At 46.2% G+C, this 19,677-nt stretch overlaps 1 protein-coding gene across 5 annotated transcripts in view; it reads left to right on the top strand.

Moving 5' to 3' along the window:
* The window catches only part of Rbms2 (RNA binding motif single stranded interacting protein 2), a 45,798-nt gene extending 26,121 nt beyond the window's left edge, over positions 1 to 19,677 (top strand). For 3 of the 5 annotated variants that reach the window (XM_076920596.1, XM_076920592.1, XM_076920593.1), the window contains 13 exons: positions 1,934 to 2,085; positions 6,276 to 6,334; positions 7,065 to 7,156; positions 9,386 to 9,543; positions 14,861 to 14,940; positions 15,037 to 15,146; positions 15,346 to 15,392; positions 15,486 to 15,579; positions 16,855 to 16,932; positions 17,518 to 17,628; positions 18,214 to 18,294; positions 18,656 to 18,740; positions 19,542 to 19,677. In XM_076920596.1, the coding sequence (XP_076776711.1) occupies positions 1,952 to 2,085; positions 6,276 to 6,334; positions 7,065 to 7,156; positions 9,386 to 9,543; positions 14,861 to 14,940; positions 15,037 to 15,146; positions 15,346 to 15,392; positions 15,486 to 15,579; positions 16,855 to 16,932; positions 17,518 to 17,628; positions 18,214 to 18,294; positions 18,656 to 18,736 (1,125 nt within the window). In that variant the 5' untranslated portion in view covers positions 1,934 to 1,951 and the 3' untranslated portion in view covers positions 18,737 to 18,740; positions 19,542 to 19,677. The remainder of the gene's footprint in view (positions 1 to 1,933; positions 2,086 to 6,275; positions 6,335 to 7,064; positions 7,157 to 9,385; positions 9,544 to 14,860; positions 14,941 to 15,036; positions 15,147 to 15,345; positions 15,393 to 15,485; positions 15,580 to 16,854; positions 16,933 to 17,517; positions 17,629 to 18,213; positions 18,295 to 18,655; positions 18,741 to 19,541) is intronic. The other 2 variants (XM_076920594.1, XM_076920595.1) reach the window with 2 other exon arrangements.

The raw sequence follows: 19,677 nt of genomic DNA, 5'->3' as shown, positions 1-19,677 counted from the left end.
TGAGGCTGTAGGTTTTAAGAATGTGATAAAGGTATATCCTGTAAGTTGATTTCTCTCATCTTCACAAATATCTATGCCTCCTGTGTACCGGGAACCATGGCTTCACATATGGGAAGGCTTTTCTCTTGCCCTTGTGGTTAATAATGAAGTTAAGGGCCCCAGGTCAAGAATGAATTTGGTGGCAAATGAGTGGCTACCAGAGCGTTAAATTGTAGCCGGGTGTGGTTGCATACGCAAGTAATCCCAACATTGAGGAAATGAAGCCAGAGAAGTCTAAAGCTATCCTGGGATATATGGGATCCTATCTCAAACAGAAACAACACAAAGGATTTTTGAATTGTATAGGTTTAGTTTAGGGTGTAGAGCAAACCATAGCTCCTTCTTCCACTAAGAATATTCAGTTTCCTAGTCGCTCACACATGCAACCTCTTTTTCTCTTACCTATTAGGTGAACATACTTGGTTTTTGTCATCTTTCTGGGAAATCAGATAAGTCTTACTTAAGGGGACTTCTCAGTGTTTTCTCTCTTGGTCTCTTTTATTGTTTGTTTTTTACCATGGCTAGCCTGGAGCTTGCTTTGCACACCAGGCTGTCCTGAAACTCAGATCCTCCTGCCTCTGCCTCCAAAGTACTGGTATTAAAGGCATGTGATACCACACCAGGGTTTGTTGTTGTTGTTGTTTTTGTTTGTCTCTCACTGAACCTAGACCCTGGGCCTGGATTTGGCTAAGCTGGCTGGCCAGTGAACTCACCTGTCTCCATCTTCCTAGTGCTGGAATTACAGATGTGGGTCACCCAGCTTTCTGCTTGTTGTTAAGGGTCTGAACTTGCAGGTCCTCATGCTTAGATGACAAGCCCTTTATAACTGAGCCATCTCCCCAACCCCAATATTTCATTACTATCCAAGTTTGCAACAATGTTCAACTTCCCACAAGTATTATGTGGGACTCTTTTCTGTTACTGCTTGAATATTTTTTAATTCTTTAAATTATTTTTATTCTTTATGATTTCATAAGTTCTGGACTTGAGAGGCAGACATTAGATTAACTATGTTCTGTAACATAATTATGATTACAAACATCCTACTGTAGTACAGGGCACTCTTCTCCCAAACAGGTTTATTTTATTCTTATTATTCCTGGCTGATAGGTAACATAGCTATATATTCTATTCTTTTATAGTAGGGGAATTCTTATGGTTTTTATAATTATTTAATTTTGTTTGTTTGTTTTTGTTGTTTTCAAAACAGGGTTTCTCTGTATAGCCCTGGCTATCGTGGATCTCTGTCTGTAGACCAGGCTGGCCTCAAACTCACAGAGATCCACTTCCCTCTGCATTACAAGTGCTGGGATTAAAGGTGGGATTAAAGGCACCACCACTGCCTGTCTAAATTTTTTTTTTTTTTTTTTTTTTTTTGTTTTTCGAGACAGGGTTTCTCTGTGTAGTCCTGGCTGTCCTGGAACTCACTCTGTAGACCAGGCTGGCCTCGAACTCAGAAATCTGCCTGCCTCTGCCCCCCAAGTGCTGGGATTAAAGGCGTGTGCCACCACTGCCTGGCAATAATTTTTATAATATATTTTGTGTATTTATTGCGTGCATTTTATTTGTGCATGTAAGTGTGTGTGTGTGTGTGTGTGTGTGTGTGTGTGTGTGTGTATGCATGCACAGTGCACATGTGGAGGTCAGAGGATGACTCCTAGGAGTCTGTTCTTTATCTCCATGTGTATCCAATGCTGCTTGTTACAGTTGGTGGTAAGCACTTTCCGTGCTGAGCCATCGAGATGGCCTGTCTTATTATTATTTTTAACTGATTTATTCCTCTTTGAGTTCATTGCTGTTAATGTTTTGTGTCTATTTCCAGGGAGTCTTCCTCAGTCTCCAGTGCTTAAATGCACAATCTTTCTGACCTTCTGATCTCTGTGTCTCCTTGCAGCTATATGTGGCTCAGCAAATGGCACCTCCGAGCCCAAGGAACAGCACCCCTAACAGCAGCAGCGGGAGCGACCAGCTGAGCAAAACCAACCTGTATATCCGGGGACTGCAGCCAGGCACCACTGACCAGGACCTTGTCAAGCTCTGTCAGCCGTGAGTTGCAATCCCAGAACAGAGGCTTCCAGGGATAGCAGAGATTCCTAGTCACTGGCTGCTTGCCACACGCTCTTAGTGTGTATTGCAACAGTGTTACGTTTCTACCCCCCATAGTCACCGCACATCCCAGGACACTCACTGCCACTTTCTGGGGCTTTGTTGTTTGGAGTCAGTGTCTCATGGATCCTAGGCTGGTTTCAAACAAGATCAACATAAGGGAGAAAGGATTTCTTTAGGCTCAGAGCCTGACCTACAGTCCATTATGCTGAGGAGTTCAGGTGAAGGATCTTGAGGTATCTGGTCACATCACACCCATGACCAGAAACGGGAATGGCTGCTTGCTGTTCCTCAGCTCCCTTTCTGCATTTACACAGTCCTGGATCCCAGTCCAGGACCTCAGGGCCACAGTGGTTAAAGCCCTCACGGGCTTGCTAGGTGCCTGTCTCCCAGGTGACCTCAGATTCTGTCAAATTGACAATTAACACTGACCCTCACACAGGCAGAAATATTCACCTAATCTCCATAGGGTGAATGTATTTTTTTTTTTTTTTTAAACAGGGTGTCATGTATCTTCCTGTGTCTACCTCTTGGGGTTAAAAGCATTTTCCATCGTACCAGGCTATACCAGCTTTTTAATTTTATTTATATATTTTAATTTTTATTCATCTTTATTTATATGTATGTTTATGTGCTTGTGTGAGTTTATGCACACCGTATATATCTGAAACCAGAAGGTATCTGATGCTCTGGAACTGGGGTTACAAGCAGGTGAGTCACTTAATGTAGATGCTGGGAATTGAACCCAGCTCCTCTGGAAGAGCAGCCAGTGAGTGCTCTTAACCGCTGAGCCACCTCTCCGGCCCCTGTACTATCTGTTCTTGTCTATTTATAGAGTCACTCATTATGTTGTTGAAAGTATTTACATTGTTACCAGTTTATGGCTATTATGAATGCAAGTAGCATGCTGGAAACTTACCCCTTGGCGTGCGTGAGTGCGTGCCTGAGTAAAAATCAATCAAACAAGCTGGGCTGTGGTGGCACACAACTTTAATCCCAGCACTTGGGAGGCAGAAAAGACAGGTGGGTCTCTGAGTTCCAGGCCAGCCTGGTGTAACAGATGGAGTTCCTGAGCAGCCAGGGCTACACCAAGAAACTCTCTCAGAAATAAAATAAAATAAAATAAAATAAAATAAAATAAAGAAAGAAACAAATCAGTCAAACAGAAATGTTGGAGTAAGTGCAGGGAGAAGGAAGGTGGAGCCTGTGAAGGGGAGGAGGGGCCCAACCTCTCTAAGAAGAGCGGGCTTCTCCTGCCCAGAAGGACTTCCTGCCTGTGTCCCAGGAATCTCTTCCTGGGTTGCTGGATCCCAAACTCTGGTGGGCCGGAAGGAGAGGTGTGGCCTGGGACTGGAACTTCTGGTTTTCTTGAAGGGGCTCCTTCTGTGGAGGAGGAAGCAGCACTGACCCAGCTGTTGCCAGCTGCAGTGGAAACTCTAGCTCAAAGTCTCAGGCTGCTGGGCCACAGCAGGCTCCACCCTGGGGCCTTGATGGGGATAGCAGCTTGAGTGTCCTCTGGCCAATAGTCATTCCTTTATCACTCCTTGCCTCAAAAGGCCCAAGGACCACTGGTCCCCACCTCTTTTTAATATGCTTTTTTTCTCAGCCTCCAGGGCATTCTCCAGCCTATTTTGTCTATTTGGGTTTCAGAAGCTGGAGGGTGGGAGTGGGGAGGCGGCGGCGGCCAGAGGGTAAAAACAAACTAATCAGTCATCTCTGTTCTTTAGGAATAAAAGGATAGATTTTTTATGCTTGTTTGGAGCACCAATCTTAAATTCAGTTTCTCCCAGTTTTTTCTCTTAAGCCCTTAATTTCTGGCTTTGTTCATGGCTTCTGTTCTGTCTCTGACATTTTCACACTCCTGGAATACAATGTAGCGGGTTTTTCCTAGTAGGATGCTTCTGATGTAACCCAAGATCCCATTACTTCATGACTAGAGCTCTGTCAGCTGTCCAGGCCCCTGCTGCCAACAGGGTTTTCCAAAAAGCTGGAAAACACAAATCTCATAAAATACAGAATGAAAACATGCCACAGACTAATTTAACTCATTCATAAAGGCGACAAGATGGAAAAACCAGGTCAAAGAGCACGAGGAGCTATTTGTTGGCACTAAAATGTTGGGATAAGGTTGCCGTGGCAAGGCCGGGACATAGGCGGTCAGTCACAGGACTTGCCCAGATCAGTTATACTAGAAAGTAGCAGAGTTAGGATTTTAGCCAAAGACATTTAGATCAGGCCTCATTAAGGGATCAGTAGAGTCTTGAGAGTAGGGGATCAGAGAAAGCATGTTTATTATTTTAAAATGCTCATCTTTAATTGTATTATTTATGTGTGTGGATGTTTTACATGCATGTATGTCTGTGCACTGCGTGCATGCATATATTGTGCCCACAGACAGGAGTCACAATGTGGGTGCTGAGACTAAAACCTAGGTCCTAGTGTTCTTACCTGCTGAGCCATCTCTTAACTTCGGATTTATTTTTATCATTTTTAATAGGATGAATGGTGTTTGTCTATAAGAAAAGTAGACTCAAGAATTATTTTTGCTAAGTGGGTGGTGGTGGCACCTGCCTTTAATTCCAGTGCTTGGGAGGCAGAGGCAGGCAGATCTCTGAGTTTAAGGCTAGCCTGGTCTACAAAGTGAGTTTCAGGATAGCTAGGGATACACAGAGGAACCTTGTCTTGAAAAACTGAAGAAAAAAGAAAGGAAAGGAAAAAGAAAGTTATTTCTGTTCCTCAAGGAATTCCAACAGAGCTCTGTCTTTAGGCACACGCTTTATGTGGGTGTGGCCAAGCTTCTTTCCCCAAAAGTATCTTAAAAAAAAAAATTTATTTATATGAGTACACTGTAGCTTCAAATACACCAGAAGAGGGCATCAGATCCCATTACAGGGAGTTGTGAGATACCATGTGGTTACTGGGAATTGAACTCGGGACCTCTGGAAGAGCAGTCAGAGCTCTTAACCATTGAGCCATCTCTCCAACCCTCAAAAGAGGACAAATGTGTTGGTATTGTAAGAGCTGTGGTCACTCTTGCAACTGGTGCCTTTGTGGGGTTAGGGTTATATTAAGGACACTGTGACAGCTGACCTTATCGAGGAAGTTAGACTGAAAGTGCCGTAGTGACTTTTCCCTTTGTGAGGACAACAACCCCAACAAACAGCAATTTCAGTGAAGAAAAGTTTGTGTTGCCACAGTTTGAGGGGAACAAACCATCATGACTGGTAGGATCCATGGCAAGAGTGTGGCTGGTCACACTGACGTCAAAAGCAAAGGGCAGACGGGGAGGGCTAGGTTGTAAGATCCTTGTGACTTGCTCACTCCAGTGAGGCGCTAGCCCTTAAAACGATGTCAGCATCTGGGGACCAGTCCTCAGCCATAGGACATATGGGGACATTTCCCATGAAAACCACACCAGCCTCCGAGATTACTAAAGTACATGTCTGGGTAGGCCAGGGACGATAAAAAGAAGTAGGGAAATCCTCTGTGAATATAGGCCGGAAGAGAAGGGGAAATAGATGTTTTATTTTCCCTCCCTCCCTTCCCCATGCTGGGAGCTGTACTTCACCTTCTCTGCCATGCTGGACTGAAACCACGAGCCAAAATAAAGTGTTTATTCGAGGCATTTTGTCACAGGGATGAAAATTAACAAAGTGGTTTTTGTTGTTGTTTTGTTTGTTCGTTTTGTTTGTTTGTTTGTTTGTTTTTTTAGGCAAAGCTATATAGACCTTATTGTCCTACAACTCATTATATAGACCAGGCTAGCTTCTAACTCACAGAGATCCATCTGCCTCTGCCTCCTGAGCACTGGGATCAGAGGTGCGCCTTACTGACTGCACAAGTAGCATTTTAAATTGACTTAGTTTTGGGTTTTGTTTCCCATATAATGAGTAGAAAAACTTGCGCCACGAGCAGCAGAGAGAGAAAGGGCTTAGAGTAATCTAAATGTCTTAATCTTTGTCCTGGCTGTGCTGGAGCTCACTCTGTAGACCAGGCTGGCCTCTGAGTCACAGAGATCCGTCTGTCTCCTGAATGCTGGTTCAAAGGTGTACACACCACACCGGGTTCTTCTCTGTGCAGTTTGTAATTCCTGCCCCCAGAACATCACCTTGCATTTTCCTTTCCCTTAGGTATGGCAAGATTGTCTCTACTAAGGCCATCCTGGACAAGACCACAAACAAGTGCAAAGGTGAGAGAGGGAAGAACTGCTTTCTGTGCCTCTGACTCCTGCTGCTGGGAGACTGGGCAGCCAGTGCCTGGGAGGACCTGGGAGGTTGGGGCCTAAAGACCAACAGGTATTTAGACTCAGTTGGTGAGCAGAGAGCTGAAGCTGACAGCAATGCTGTCAGGGGAGGTGCTGGCAGAAGGCTTTGTGGCTCGCATTCCCTTGAGTGCTTTCAGCTCCCTCTAGGTCAAGTGTCTTCCTGGGTGGGGAGATTCAGGGAGAAGTTTCTCATTGTCCACTTAAACACCTTTTCAGGGAGTTAGGAGGGCAGCCCAGTAGGTGTTATTTCCCAATGCTGAATAGTTGTGGATATGAACATTTTTCAGGAAGGGCTGCCTCCATCTGGTACCTGCTTGCTCTGCTGTATTCCTCCCTCCCTCGATGTCTGGAGAAGAGATGGAGGGCCTTTAGACGTTCATGAAGTCTAGGATTTAATACCTCAGGTCTGAAGCTCTAGGTTCTTAATGAGGAGAAAGATAGAATACCAGAAGGTATTCTCACTTCCCTGGGCATCCTTAGCCACAGATTGGGCCTGAGCTCTGCTGAGGGGTCACCTGGACAGTCACCTGAAAACTTTCAATCTCTCTTCCCCACTCCATCATTTACATGGACCATAACTCTTCTTCTGTCTCTTGAAAAGCCTGGGCCTCCCACCTCCCACCTCCCACCTCCCATGATGCTGTTTCCGTTCCAGGCTATGGCTTTGTGGACTTTGACAGTCCAACATCAGCACAGAAGGCTGTAACTGCACTGAAAGCCAGCGGCGTGCAGGCACAAATGGCAAAGGTAGGGTAGTGCCCCCCTCCCACGCACCATCTGCCACTCCAGGGGTTACAGTCAGCACCACAGTGCCAGTTTTGGCTCTGCCAGAGTGCTTAGGAATGTGAAAATGATGAGCAAGAATTGTCTACAGTGCTCAAGTGTGTGTGTGTGTCTGTGTGTGTGCACACGTGCATATATATATATATATATATATATATATATATATATGCTTGTGTATGTGTGGTGTTTGTGTGTGTGTGTGTGTGCACATGCTCGTTTGTGGTGTTTATGTGTGCATGTAGTGTTTGTATGTGTGTGTACACTTGTGTGCACATGTGTGTGCGTGTACATATGTATACTTGTGTATGTACACGTGTGTGTGTGTGTGTGTGGTGTTTGTGTGTGCATGTAGTGTTTGTATGTGTGTGTGCACATGTGTGTGTGTGTGTGTGTCTGTGTGTGTTCATGTGCATGTGTAGTGTGGAGCCACCAGATGTGGGTGGTGTTAACTGGACTCAAGTCCTTGCCATCTCTAACCTCTGTTAGTGCTTTCTGGTAACATCTGGACACAGACATGCCAGGCCAGCATCCACCTGAGCTAGAGAAGACTGTGCTGTGTGGTGTGGTAGACAGGAGAGCCAGACCTCTCGGCCTCCCTGGCCCCACTTTCCTAGGACAGATGGTCATAGTTTTGCAATATTCTCTGAAGAAGCCAGTTGTGCAACTCAGGTTCTGAAGAATGCTTTCCATGGCCTGCCATTGCTCCCATGGGGCAGGGAGTGAGCTGGGGAAGGGATTGGAGGAAGGGAAGGAAGCTACAGCAAGAAAGGAAGAGAACTGTACCTTCTGCTATGATCTCCCTGGATCTGAAAATTTTGTATGTCACTCTCCCTCCCCCATGTCGATCCCTAGAAAGCTAGAAGCCTTTCTGAAATCCCTTCATCCATGCTGAGGCACCTTGAATACTCTGAAGAGGCTGATAAGGGCAGCCATTTTGGAACTAGAGTTACAGTGGGTTGTACGTCACCATGTAGGTGCTGGGAATTGAACTCAGGACCTTTGGAAGAGCAACCAGTGCTCTTAATCACTGAGCCATCGCTCCAGCCCCAACATAGCTATTCTTTTCTCTAATGGTTAAAGGGAAAATGAAGCTGGATGTGATGGCTTAGGTCATCCCAGCACTTGGGAGGTAGAGAAGGATAGTGAGAGTTTGTTTTAGGCCAGCCTGGGCTACAGAGTGAGCCCTTGTCTCAAAAGAAAAAAAGAGAAAGAGGAGGAGGAAGAAGAAGAGGAGGAGAAGAGAGGTGGGTTGGAGAGAGTACACTGGCTGCTCTTCCAAAGGTCCTGGGGTCAGTTCCCAGCATCCATCCGGTACCTTAAAGGCATCTTAACTCTAATTCCAGGGAAGGAGATTCAATACCTTCTTCTGGCCTTCATGGACAGATACTATATGCACATCATATACAGATATACATGCAGGCAAAAAACACCCATAGATATAAAGTAAAAAATAAATTTTAGGGGGACAGGGGAAAGGGAAAGAATCGGAGATTGAAAGTGGGATTAAGGTTGCTGGAAACTACTGAGGCAGAATAATGATTGACAGGTTTGAAAACAGCTCTGGGGCAGGCACTGTGCACACGCCTGTGATCCCAGCACTGGGGAGGAGACAGAAGGATCAGGAATTCAAACTCAAGCCCTTGGGCAGAACTGCTGAGGAGCATTCGGCCCTCCTGGAGCCCCCACCCTGCCCCTAGTAGCCTCTCTCTTGGGCTTCCAACACCTTTGGGGCAAACCATTGACCAGTACATCCTGTTTTTCTGTTTCTTCTTCCTGCTTCCTTTCCATCCACGAGTGGCCAGGTATTCCCCCTTAGCCCAGTCTGCTGGGGTAGAGGAGAGGAAGAGAAATCATTCCAAACTATGGAGTTGACAAGTCAGGAGAAGGGAATCCAACCTCAGGGCCAGGCTGCAGGGCAAGAGGAAAACTTGTTCTGCCTGCTTCTTAGAGAGACAGCTGGTTGGTGGCTTGTGCTACTGGATTGTACAGCAGTAGACATGATAAATATTGTGATGTTTCTTCCTGGACTACATGTATAGTTCATGGTGATGGGACTGGGTATTACAAACAGAAAATTCTCTTTGTTTGGATCCCCCTTGATGTTTCTCTTCTCAAATGTTATTCTGTACACAAGGGCTGAGGATGGGTTAGGGAGTGAGATGTGAGTCTCAGTTTTCACTTTCATGTTCATAGCAACAGGAGCAAGACCCTACAAATTTATACATCTCAAACCTCCCACTATCAATGGACGAGCAAGAACTGGAGGGGTTGCTGAAGCCTTTTGGCCAAGTTATCTCCACTCGGATCCTTCGAGACACTAGTGGGGCCAGCAGAGGGGTCGGCTTTGCAAGGTAAGGGACGATCCAGAGTGGCTAACAAGAACTAACTTAGAAACAACAGGTACACACACAGATGCACACACACATACACAGAATCACACAGATACATACAAACACACACACAGATACACACACATGCACACGCACACACACACAGGGCCTTACCCCCAGCTAGACCAAAATAATGGTCAAAAATACCTAATAAGAGCCAGCAAAGTGGCTCAGCAGGTAAAGGTGCTGATGGCCTGAGTTTGATCCCTGGAACCCATAGGGTGGAAGGAGAGAACTGACTCCAGCAGGTGGGCCTCTAACCTCCACATGTGCTGTGGCTTCTGCACATACATAATACATACAGAAGTGCAATATAAATTGTCTAAACTCTTGGTAGTAAATCGTGTGTGTGTGTGTGTGTGTGTGTATGTTGAATATTGAACTCAGGGCCTGGCACATAACTTGAACTGGCTGCAATCCTCCTGCCTCTGCCTCTCAGATGCTGGGATTCTAGGCATTCTGTACCACGCCTCACCTCACAGCTGTCCCTTGGCATCCTCCCCCACAGTCTCTGCTAACCCAGCTTTTGTCCTCCTGATTCTGTACACCTAAAGCTGAGCATCCCCACCCCACCACCTCATTTAAATTCTGTCAGGCCTGTGCTTACATAGGGGAGGGAGCTACTCCCCTGATTTGCCTTCCCTCCTAAGAATGAACAACTGAGCAGAGACCTGGTCCTCAGATCGGTAGGATGAAGTGGGAGGTTTGCTCTGCTTCTTCAGATCTTCAGGGAGACTTACATCCTAGAACAACCTGTGCCGTGTCGGCCTGATGTTGTAGGAGTCTCTGTGGAGATTGATTACCACGGTCTGTCCTTCTCTAGGCTGCCCTCTCCTGGGCTCATGTGTCACGAAGCTTCACCTGATCCTAATCCTAGCCTACCTAAAAATGATTTACTTTTTTTTTTTTTTAAGATTTTGTTTGGGTACTTACATGGTTGACCAGCATGTAAAGATGCTTGCTGCTAAGCCTGCCAAAATAAGTTTGATTTTTTTCACTCACATGCCCCTCCCCCACACATACAAAATAAATGCATGTGAAACATTGTTGCAAAGACTTTTTTTTTTTTTTTTTTTTTTTTTTAGGCAGGCACAATTCTAATACTCAAGAGACAACCGCAGAGAATCACTGCAAGTTCAAAACCCATATATCAGAGAATGTGAGTACTGGGCTAGCTAGCACTGTGTCAGGAGACCCAGCTCAAGACAGGCTGGTGATGTAGCTCTGTGGATAGAGTGCTTGTCTAATAATAGGCATGACCCCAGTTTGATCTTCAGCATGGAATACAATGGGTGTCTAGTGACATTCCAGCGCTTGGGATGTGGAGGCAGGAGGATCAAAAGTTGAAGGTTACAGGAGACTCTTCAAAAACAACAACAACAAAAACCACCCAAACTGTTGTTGTACATACCTGTAATCCTGTGCTTGGAAAGTTGATCGTCTGCCTCAAAAACAAAAATAGAAGCCAGGCAGTGGTGGCCAGGGCCTTTAATCCCAGCACTTAGGAGGCAGATCCAGGTGGATCTCTGTGTGTTCGGGGCCACAAGTTCCACGACAGTCCAGGCTCTGTTACACAGAAAAACTCTTCTCTCAGAAAAACAAACAAAAAAACAAAACAAGAACAACAGAAATTAATCAAGGCCTGACCTCTAGCTCATGTGGGAGGGATCACTTGGAATTCAAGACCAGCCAATCGAGAGTGAGACCCTAGTTCAATCAATCAGTCAGTCAATCAATCAATCAAATATTAAAAAAAAATCAAACAAATGAGTTTCACTTAAAAGGAGATTCTGATAGTTGTTAATCGTTTTTTTAGCTTAAAGGTCTGAGTCCTTTGTGTTTCAGTCTCTTCCCTGCTCAGACTGTGAACCTAACATCTGGGAGATACAGGCAAGCAGATGGAGAGCTCTTGGACTACATGAGCCCCTGTCTGAAAGAACAGCCCCTCTTCCCAATAAAATAGAGGCTGTGGCTAGGGAAAAAAACACGTTCTGAACAGGCTCTGAGTAGCGCCACCTAACGGTAACCTTAGGTAATACAAGAGGAAGAGTAACTGGAGTATTCTTCAATTTTTGGCTCAATTACCATTTGCTTGTTTGTTTGTTTGTATTCCAAGACAGGGTTCCTCTGTATAGCCCTGGCTGTCGTGAAACTCACTTTGTAAACTAGGCTGGCCTTGAACTCAGAGAGATCTGCCTGCCTCTGTCTTCCAAGCGCTGGCATTAAAGGTGTGTGCCACCACCACCCGGCTCTCAGCTTGTTAAAACTTTTTTTTTTTTTTTTTTGGTTTTTCGAGACAGGGTTTCTCTGTGTAGTCCTGGCTGTCCTGGAACTCACTCTGTAGACCAGGCTGGCCTCGAACTCAGAAATCCGCCTGCCTCTGCCTCCCAAGTGCTGGGATTAAAGGCGTGCGCCACCACCGCCCGGCTTTAAAACTTATTTTTATTTTCTTTGAGATGTGATATGGTCTTGATGTGAAGCCCAGGCTGGCTTTGAACTTGAGACCATCTTGCCTCAGCCTCCTGAATGCTGGCATTACTTGGGCCATTGTGCGGTGATAGCCCGTACACTTTTGGGCAGAAGTTCTCTGCTTTCCCAGTTTATGGAAACCCTTAGTTATCACAGTGCTTTTCCCCTCTATACCAAAAGGATATCTAGCACATTAATTAATTAAATTGTCAAACAATTTGGGGTGGGTTTTCTTGCTTGTTTATGGAACAGCTTTAGTATGTTCTATTCTTGCATAAGTCCATGGTTGTCAGCATCATACCTGGCTTTTCTGTGGGTGCTGGGGCTTGAACATAGATATCTGTGCTTGAATGGCAAGCACTTTACCAAGTGGGCTATCTCCCCCTCTCTATGTTTGTTTTCTTTGCAGTACTGGCTAAAACCAGAGGCCTCATTCATGCCGGCACCTGCCCTCTTGCCGAGACTCATTCCTCTCTTTTCTTTTTCTTTTGTGATGTGTCCTGGTTCGATTGGTTGTTGTTGCGATTGAACACCCTGATGAAAGAAGGTGTGGTGGTGTTCCCCGTAATCCCAGCACTCAAGAGGCAGAAGTGGGTGGAGTAAAAGGGTCAGCCTGGTGTACACAGTAAGTTCCAGGCCAAAAAGGCTTGCGCAGTGAGACCCTGCCAGACAAAACCCACAACAGAATGAGTTCGTGCGCACTCACTTGCCTGTTTGGGCTCCACTTGCCTGTTTGCTTTCTCCACTCTGACACAACTAGAGTACCGAACCCCCCCACCCCCATCTAGGGAATAGTCCCTGCCTAGGGAATGGAGCCACCCATGTGAATTAAAGGAAGACAGTCCCTGGGAGACATGCTGACAAGCTCACAGGTTAACCCAATACAGGCAGTTCTTCAGGTAGACTTTGCCATGGCAGGAGGGGATGGTCAGAGGACCACTTTTAGGAATCATTTTCCTCTTTTACCATGTGGGTTCCAGAGATCAAACTCATGTCATTAGACTTGGCAACAAGCTCCCTGACCTGCTGAGCCATCTTGCCAACCCAAGTATAGAACTGCTGAAATCTCAGCATGTGAACACTGAGTTGGGGGGAATCTCCCGCTTAGAGCTAACATGGGCTGTACAGCAAGATTCCCATTTCAGAAAATCAAAGCCAAGTAGGAACTGCTCGAGGTCTGTGCTTTGGAAGGAAACGGTATCTGGTGCATAGGTGAGGATGCGGTCAGAGTTTTCCTGAGGGCTCTGACTTACAGAGCCCTGGGTGGTGAATGGCAACTGGTGCCCACACCTTCATTCCTTAGTGCTTTACCCCTTCTGTATCACTTATGGGACAAGAGCCTTCACGCCCTTTCAAAAGCATTTATTTATGACAGGTGGTGGTGGCATACACCTTTAATCCCAGCACTCAGGAGGCAGAGGCAGGAGGATCTCTTAATTGAGGGTGGCCTTGTCTACAGAGTGAGTTCCAGAACAGCCAGAGCTACACAGAGAAACGCTGTTTTGAAAGAAGAAGAAAAGAAGAAGAGGAGGAGGAGGAGGAGGAGGAGGAGGGAAGAGGAGGAAGAAGAAGAAGAAAAGAAGAAGAAGAAGAAGAAGAAGAAGAAGAAGAAGAAGAAGAAAAGAAGAAGAAGAAGAAGAAGAAGAAGAAGAAGAAGAAGAAGAAGAAGAAGAAGAAGAAGAAAAGAAGAAGAAGAAGAAGAAGAAGAAGAAGAAGAAGAAGAAGAAGAAGAAGAAGAAGAAGAAGAAGAAGCAGCAGCAGCAGCAGCAGCATTTATTTATCAATTCATGGGGGGAGAACAAGTGTGGCACCAGTTTCTGTGGAGGCCAGAGGAGAGCTCACAGGAGTCAGCTCTCTTTATTTGATATTTACTTTTGTGTGCACGAGTCTTCTGCCTACATGTATGTATGTGCACCAGGTGTGAGCCTGTTGCCTTTAGAGGTCAGATGAGGGCATCAGATCCCCTGTAAGTTATCACACATTGTTGTGAGGCATTGTGTAAGCACTCGCACCAGAACCTGGGTCCTCTGCGAGAGCAATGGGTACTCTTACCCACTGAGCTGTTTCTCCACTTCACCTCACTCCTTCATTTTTGAGACAAAGTGTCATCATCACCCCAGCTGGCCTGGAACTTGATAAGTAGACCCAGGCTGGCCTCAAACTCTCAGAGATGCATCAGCCTCTGTCTCTTGAATACTGAGATCAAAGGTGTACCCCCACCATGCTGACATCATTAGGAATATTTAAAAAGTAGTTCTGTAAGCACTGAACAAACGTCACGTTTGTTTGTTTTGTACGTACATATGTTTGTGTGTGGCAGTGCATGTGTGGAGGTCAGAGGACAGCCATCAGGAGTTGGCTGTCTCCTTATACCATGTGGTTTCCAGGGATGGAACTCAAGTTGCTGGGCCTGGGGACAAATGCCTTTATCCACTGAACCATCTCATTAGCCTGCTGTTAGGGCCTGGGCTACTCAGTCAGTCAGTCAGTGCTGGCTCGTCTTGCGTGACAGTTTCCAGCACTGCATAATAGTCTTACATGGTAGAGCTTTTCTGCAATTACAACACTGAGGCCAGAGAATCAGATCAAATCCATCCTCAGACAGAGGGTTTGAGGCCAGGCAGAGGTATATACATACAGATAGCCTGTCTTAAAAAAAAATAAAAAGGAAAGCTAGGTGTCTCAAAATGAACACATATGACAGAAACGTTCTTGACTATTTATGGGGCTAGGAGCCTGGGTTTTCTCACTGGGTATGTGTAGGACACATATCCCGGACAGGTGGCCTTACTCCTCATGTGCATCTTAGGATGGAGTCCACAGAGAAGTGTGAAGCCATCATCACCCACTTTAATGGAAAGTATATAAAGACGCCCCCTGGAGTAGCAGGTAAGGCCTCTGGGACTCGGGCTGGGAGCCCCTGGAGGAGTGGGCACTGCGCCATGGCCTAGCAACTGTGTGTGTGTGTGTGTTTTTTCTCACTAGCACCTTCCGATCCCTTGCTTTGCAAATTTGCTGATGGCGGGCCAAAGAAACGACAGAACCAAGGAAAATTTGTGCAAAATGGACGGGCCTGGCCAAGGAACGGAGACATGGTAAAAAGATTCCCGGAGGAAGCACAAACCCTGAAAGCATCAGAGTTGGAAATGGCTCGGCCTGGTTTCTGCGCCGTAGGCGGGGCACTTGAGAGCAGGATGTGTGGCTGAGCCCTGCTCTTCCGTGTAGTCCCCAAAACCTGTAGTGGGACATGTGGGTACTCGACTGGCAATATGAACACTGCATTCTTTCTTACAGGGTGGTATGGCCTTGACCTACGACCCCACCACAGCTCTTCAGAATGGGTAAGGGTGTTTCATTTTGATTTTCAAATAGCAGTTAGTGGAGGTGGCTCTGGCTTCCTGAGGCTTCTCACTGAACAAAGCCCTTTCCTACAGGTTCTATGCAGCTCCTTACAGTATCGCCCACAGCAGGATGCTTGCTCAGTCTGCCTTAGCCCCGTATCTTCCATCTCCTGTGTCTTCCTATCAGGTAAGGTGTGAGGCTCTTCCTACTGTGTGTATTAAGTGAACAGATATAAAGCTTCTCTATATAGTACACACAAATAAATGGTATGTAGGAGCATAACATGTGAGTTATGTATGTATATAAATAGCGTGTATTCCTGTATGTGTATATACATATATGCTCATGCATAGTGTATGTATATATAAACACTTTTAGAGACATCCTCTTGAGCTGGGCATGATGGCACACACCTTTAATTCTAGCACTTGGGAGGCAGAGGCAGTTGGATCTCTTTGAGTTTTGAGGCCAGCCTGGGCTATATAGCAAGCTCCAGGACAACCAAGGCTATATAAGAGAAACCTTGTTTTTTTTTTTTTTAAAAGTCATCTGCTTCTGTTTTTACTCTCACTGTAGATCAGTTTCATGTGAGTAAATACATGTGTATGAGGCTTTGGGAATCGCTTTTATAAAAATGTAACCATATTTAATATATTTTGTTATTCTCACATCTTTTTAATAGTCCTTTACTTTATGAGTGTTTCCTCTGGAGGAGCAGAACATGGTCTTAGCTGCTGAGCCATCTCCCAGCTCCCGGTCAATCCCACCCTCCACCCCCCCACCCCGCCACCCCTGTGTGTGTATGTGTGCGTGTGTGTGTGTGTGTGTGTGTGTGTGTGTGTGTGTGTAAAGGTCAGAAGGCAATTTGTGGAAAGTTCTCTCCATTTACCCTGTGGGTTCTGGGGATCTAATTCAGGTCTTCAGATTTGGTAGCTTATGCTTTTACCCACTGAGATATTTCATCTGCCCCTTTGGCTATTTTTACTGGGTTATGCAAGTTACAAGTTGCTAGTATTTGTTAACAGCTTGTTCTTCTTAACTTTTAAAGTTTTTGAGACAGGGTCTCACTATGTAGCTCTGGCAGGTCTGGAAGAAACTCTCTATGTAGCCCAGGCTGGCCTTAAATCAGGATTGACCTGTCTTTTAAGTGCTAGGACTCAAGGTGTGCCAGTACCATGCCCAGCAAAAACGGCTTTTGTTTTGTTTTCCGAGACAGGGTTTCTCTGTGTAGCCCAGGCTGCCCTGGAACTCTCTCTGTAGACCAGGCTGGCTTCAAACTCAACAGATCAGCCTGCCTCTGCCTCCCAAGTGGTGTGCTGGGCTTAAAGACGTGTGCCACCACAGTCTGGCTAAATAGCTTGTGTTCTGAAGGGACATGTCAGTTTGTGGGGGGCTTTGCTGAACATTCTCAGTCACTGAGTTTAGGCAGTTAACATTTTTATTTGTTTTTGCTTATATCAGAGAGTGACTCAGACATCTCCTCTACAAGTACCTAACCCATCTTGGATGCAACACCAGTCGTACCTCATGCAGCCTTCAGTGAGTGTTCAGAAGTGGGCAGAAGCGAAAGAGACAATTTGATGTAAAGCAGAGCAAAGGGCTTTGATGGCAGGCTGTGTGGGTGTGAGTTCTAGCTCAGTGCATTATGCAAACCAACAGTAACCTTAATTCTGTGGGTTTGTTATTCTTAGACATAGGTCCCTGCAGACTAAAGGTGAGGGTGCTATTCCTATTGTCGAGCTGGGTTACTGCTCAGGTTGATTCTCAGGACTTGGAAATGGCAGCAGACAGTGCTCTAGTTCCTGTGTAGTTTGCTTCCCGATTCCAGTGCAGTTAATAAACTATTTTTTAAAAGCAAATACAAATCTGGGTGTAGAGACACATGCCTTTAATCCCGGCACTCATGAGGCAGCAGCAGGTAGATCTGTGAGTTCAAGGCCAGCCTGGTCTACAGGGTTCTGAGACAGCCAGGGCAACACAGAGTAACCCTGTCAAAACAAACAAACAAACACAAACAAAACAAAACCAAACCAGGATGTTGGTGGCCCTGCTTGGCATCGTTGCCACCTCAGGTGTCTTTACAGGAGGCTGCTGTCTAACTATTCCCTTCATTGCCTCCTTTAGGGCTCAGTTCTGACACCAGGAATGGACCACCCCCTTTCTCTCCAGCCCGCCTCCATGATGGGACCTCTTACCCAGCAACTGGGACACCTGTCACTCAACAGCCTGGGCACGGTAAAGGATTATCTGTAATTATTAACCCCTGCAGAATAAGATGCGCCTGTGGAAATGCTCCTTGGCACCAGTAGTTACTCGGGATGCAGGTGTCTCAGGGTCAGTGAAGGCATACTCAGAACTGGAGTAAATGCCTGTAATCCTTGTACTCAGCAGACTGTTAAAAGTTCAAGGCCATGGATAAACAGAAAAGAATCTGTAAGCTGGGCATACAGCCGCTCTGCCTTCCTGCCTACCTCTTACCTGCCTCTCGGTCACGGCACTAAGTGTGGCCTAAACATTTGTGGGTTTGCTTAGGTGCCAGTGCCTATTTCCTGGAACAGCTCCTCATCGGAGCACTAAAAGCAAAGGGATGAAGCTCAGGGTTCTTTTATGCCTGAATGGTGCAGGAGAGCTGCTAACAGTGAAGGGAGGGTGTAGAGGAAGAGACGGAAGGCAGTGAGGGTGGGAAGTCAACCTGTTTCTAGCTGGAGTCCTTGGGTACCCCAGGAACATTTTAAAGAAGCACTCACAACAAAAAAGGTCTGTGTTTTCCAAAGTTCCCAAGGGCTTTAAACTCGCTGAGAACCATTGTTTTCTTTCCAGTTCATGCCGACAGCTGCCGCTATGCAAGGAGCTTACATCCCTCAGTACCCAGCTGTGCCTTCGTCCAGTGTTTCTGTTGAGGTAGGAGCTTTGTTTCTTTGCATTGAGGCCAGGACACATCAAGGGCAGATCTCTGTACTCCTTTTTCTCTCAGTACTGCTGACTTTCTCACTGGTGGGTGTGAGGAGTGCGGGAGGAAGGCTTCACTGGCGTTAGGCAGCCTGCTCAGTTCAGTTTAGACAGGGATGCTGACTTTAGTTGCCTCAATACTCAAATGAGCAACTGCTGAAGTATTTTGCAAGGTAGCTGGACCACTTTGCCCTCTTTCCGGCAGCCTGGATGCTGGGTGCACACTTGCATTTGGGGAGTGGCTGAACTGGAGGGGCTTTAGTGAGAGGTGAGTGTAGCAATGCTTCAGTAACTTTCCTTGGCTGTGACACAGGAGAACAGCGGCCAGCAGAATCAACTGGCAGTGGAGCCCCCCTCAGACCATGGGGTCTATCCTTTCCAGTTCAGCAAGTAATGAGGTAAGAACTTTATGGTGGGGTATGCTGTTCTGCTGAGCTGGGAGAGGGTGCTTGCAGCTTGGTCTTGCCTATAGCCAGACAGGTTAATTAATAGTCATGTCCTCTTCATACTGTCTCCAGCTTAGGCCTCCCTTAGGATTCTTTCTCCCATCCTTGTTAAACAGAAATGAACTCTTGGAGATGCTCCTAGACTCCGTAAGGTTTAGCAAGTTACAAGCCTGTAGGGGTGATATTTAGAAAACAGCGCCCAGTCTGGCTTGTTCCCGGGTAGCCACCATGTTCCCGCTGCTCAGCTCTGACCAGGGCTCCGGCTAGCTAGATGTGCAGGCCCTGGCACCCATGAGATGCCAGCATGGGGGACGGCTCTGCCAATCCACCACACTGCATCCATAAAGCTCAGCTGAACCCCAGACAATATCTGCCATCCTCGCAGTACCCGGTAGAAATGAGACTCTTAAAGCTTAATGATTACCTAAAGGATTTATATATTTAGAAATGCTCAATCAACAAGATGCCCACACAATTAGAGTTGTTACCCAATAGCTAACCTTTTGATAGAAGTTGCTACCCAGACAGGTTTTGACCCATCCGTGGTTCTCCATGGCTGATAGCCTCCTTCTTCTCCTCCCCTTCTATTTCTCCCCTCCTCTTCCTCTTTTCTCCTCCCAGCTCCACCTCCTCTTCTACCGCCTAATCACGGAGCTCCACTGTGAATACAGTGTAGCAGAATAAATACCCTGCTACACAGGCCTAGCTGTAGACTGCTCTGAGCACTAACACATGGCTGTCACTCCCCCACAGGTCCAGACCTGGGGAAAGAAGCCTATGCACTCCTCCTTGGGCTGTTTTCCCATTGCTGATGGAATCTGAGGAACTGCCTTGTTTTTTTCGAATGTGCTACATTCAAGATCAAAGACTTTTTTCTTTTGCAAAAGAA

Source organism: Arvicanthis niloticus, chromosome 22 (genome assembly GCF_011762505.2).
Source record: "Arvicanthis niloticus isolate mArvNil1 chromosome 22, mArvNil1.pat.X, whole genome shotgun sequence".
Lineage (NCBI taxonomy): Eukaryota > Metazoa > Chordata > Mammalia > Rodentia > Muridae > Arvicanthis > Arvicanthis niloticus.
The sequence above is the reverse complement of the archived record's forward strand: the minus strand, read 5'-3'. Positions and strand labels throughout refer to the sequence as shown.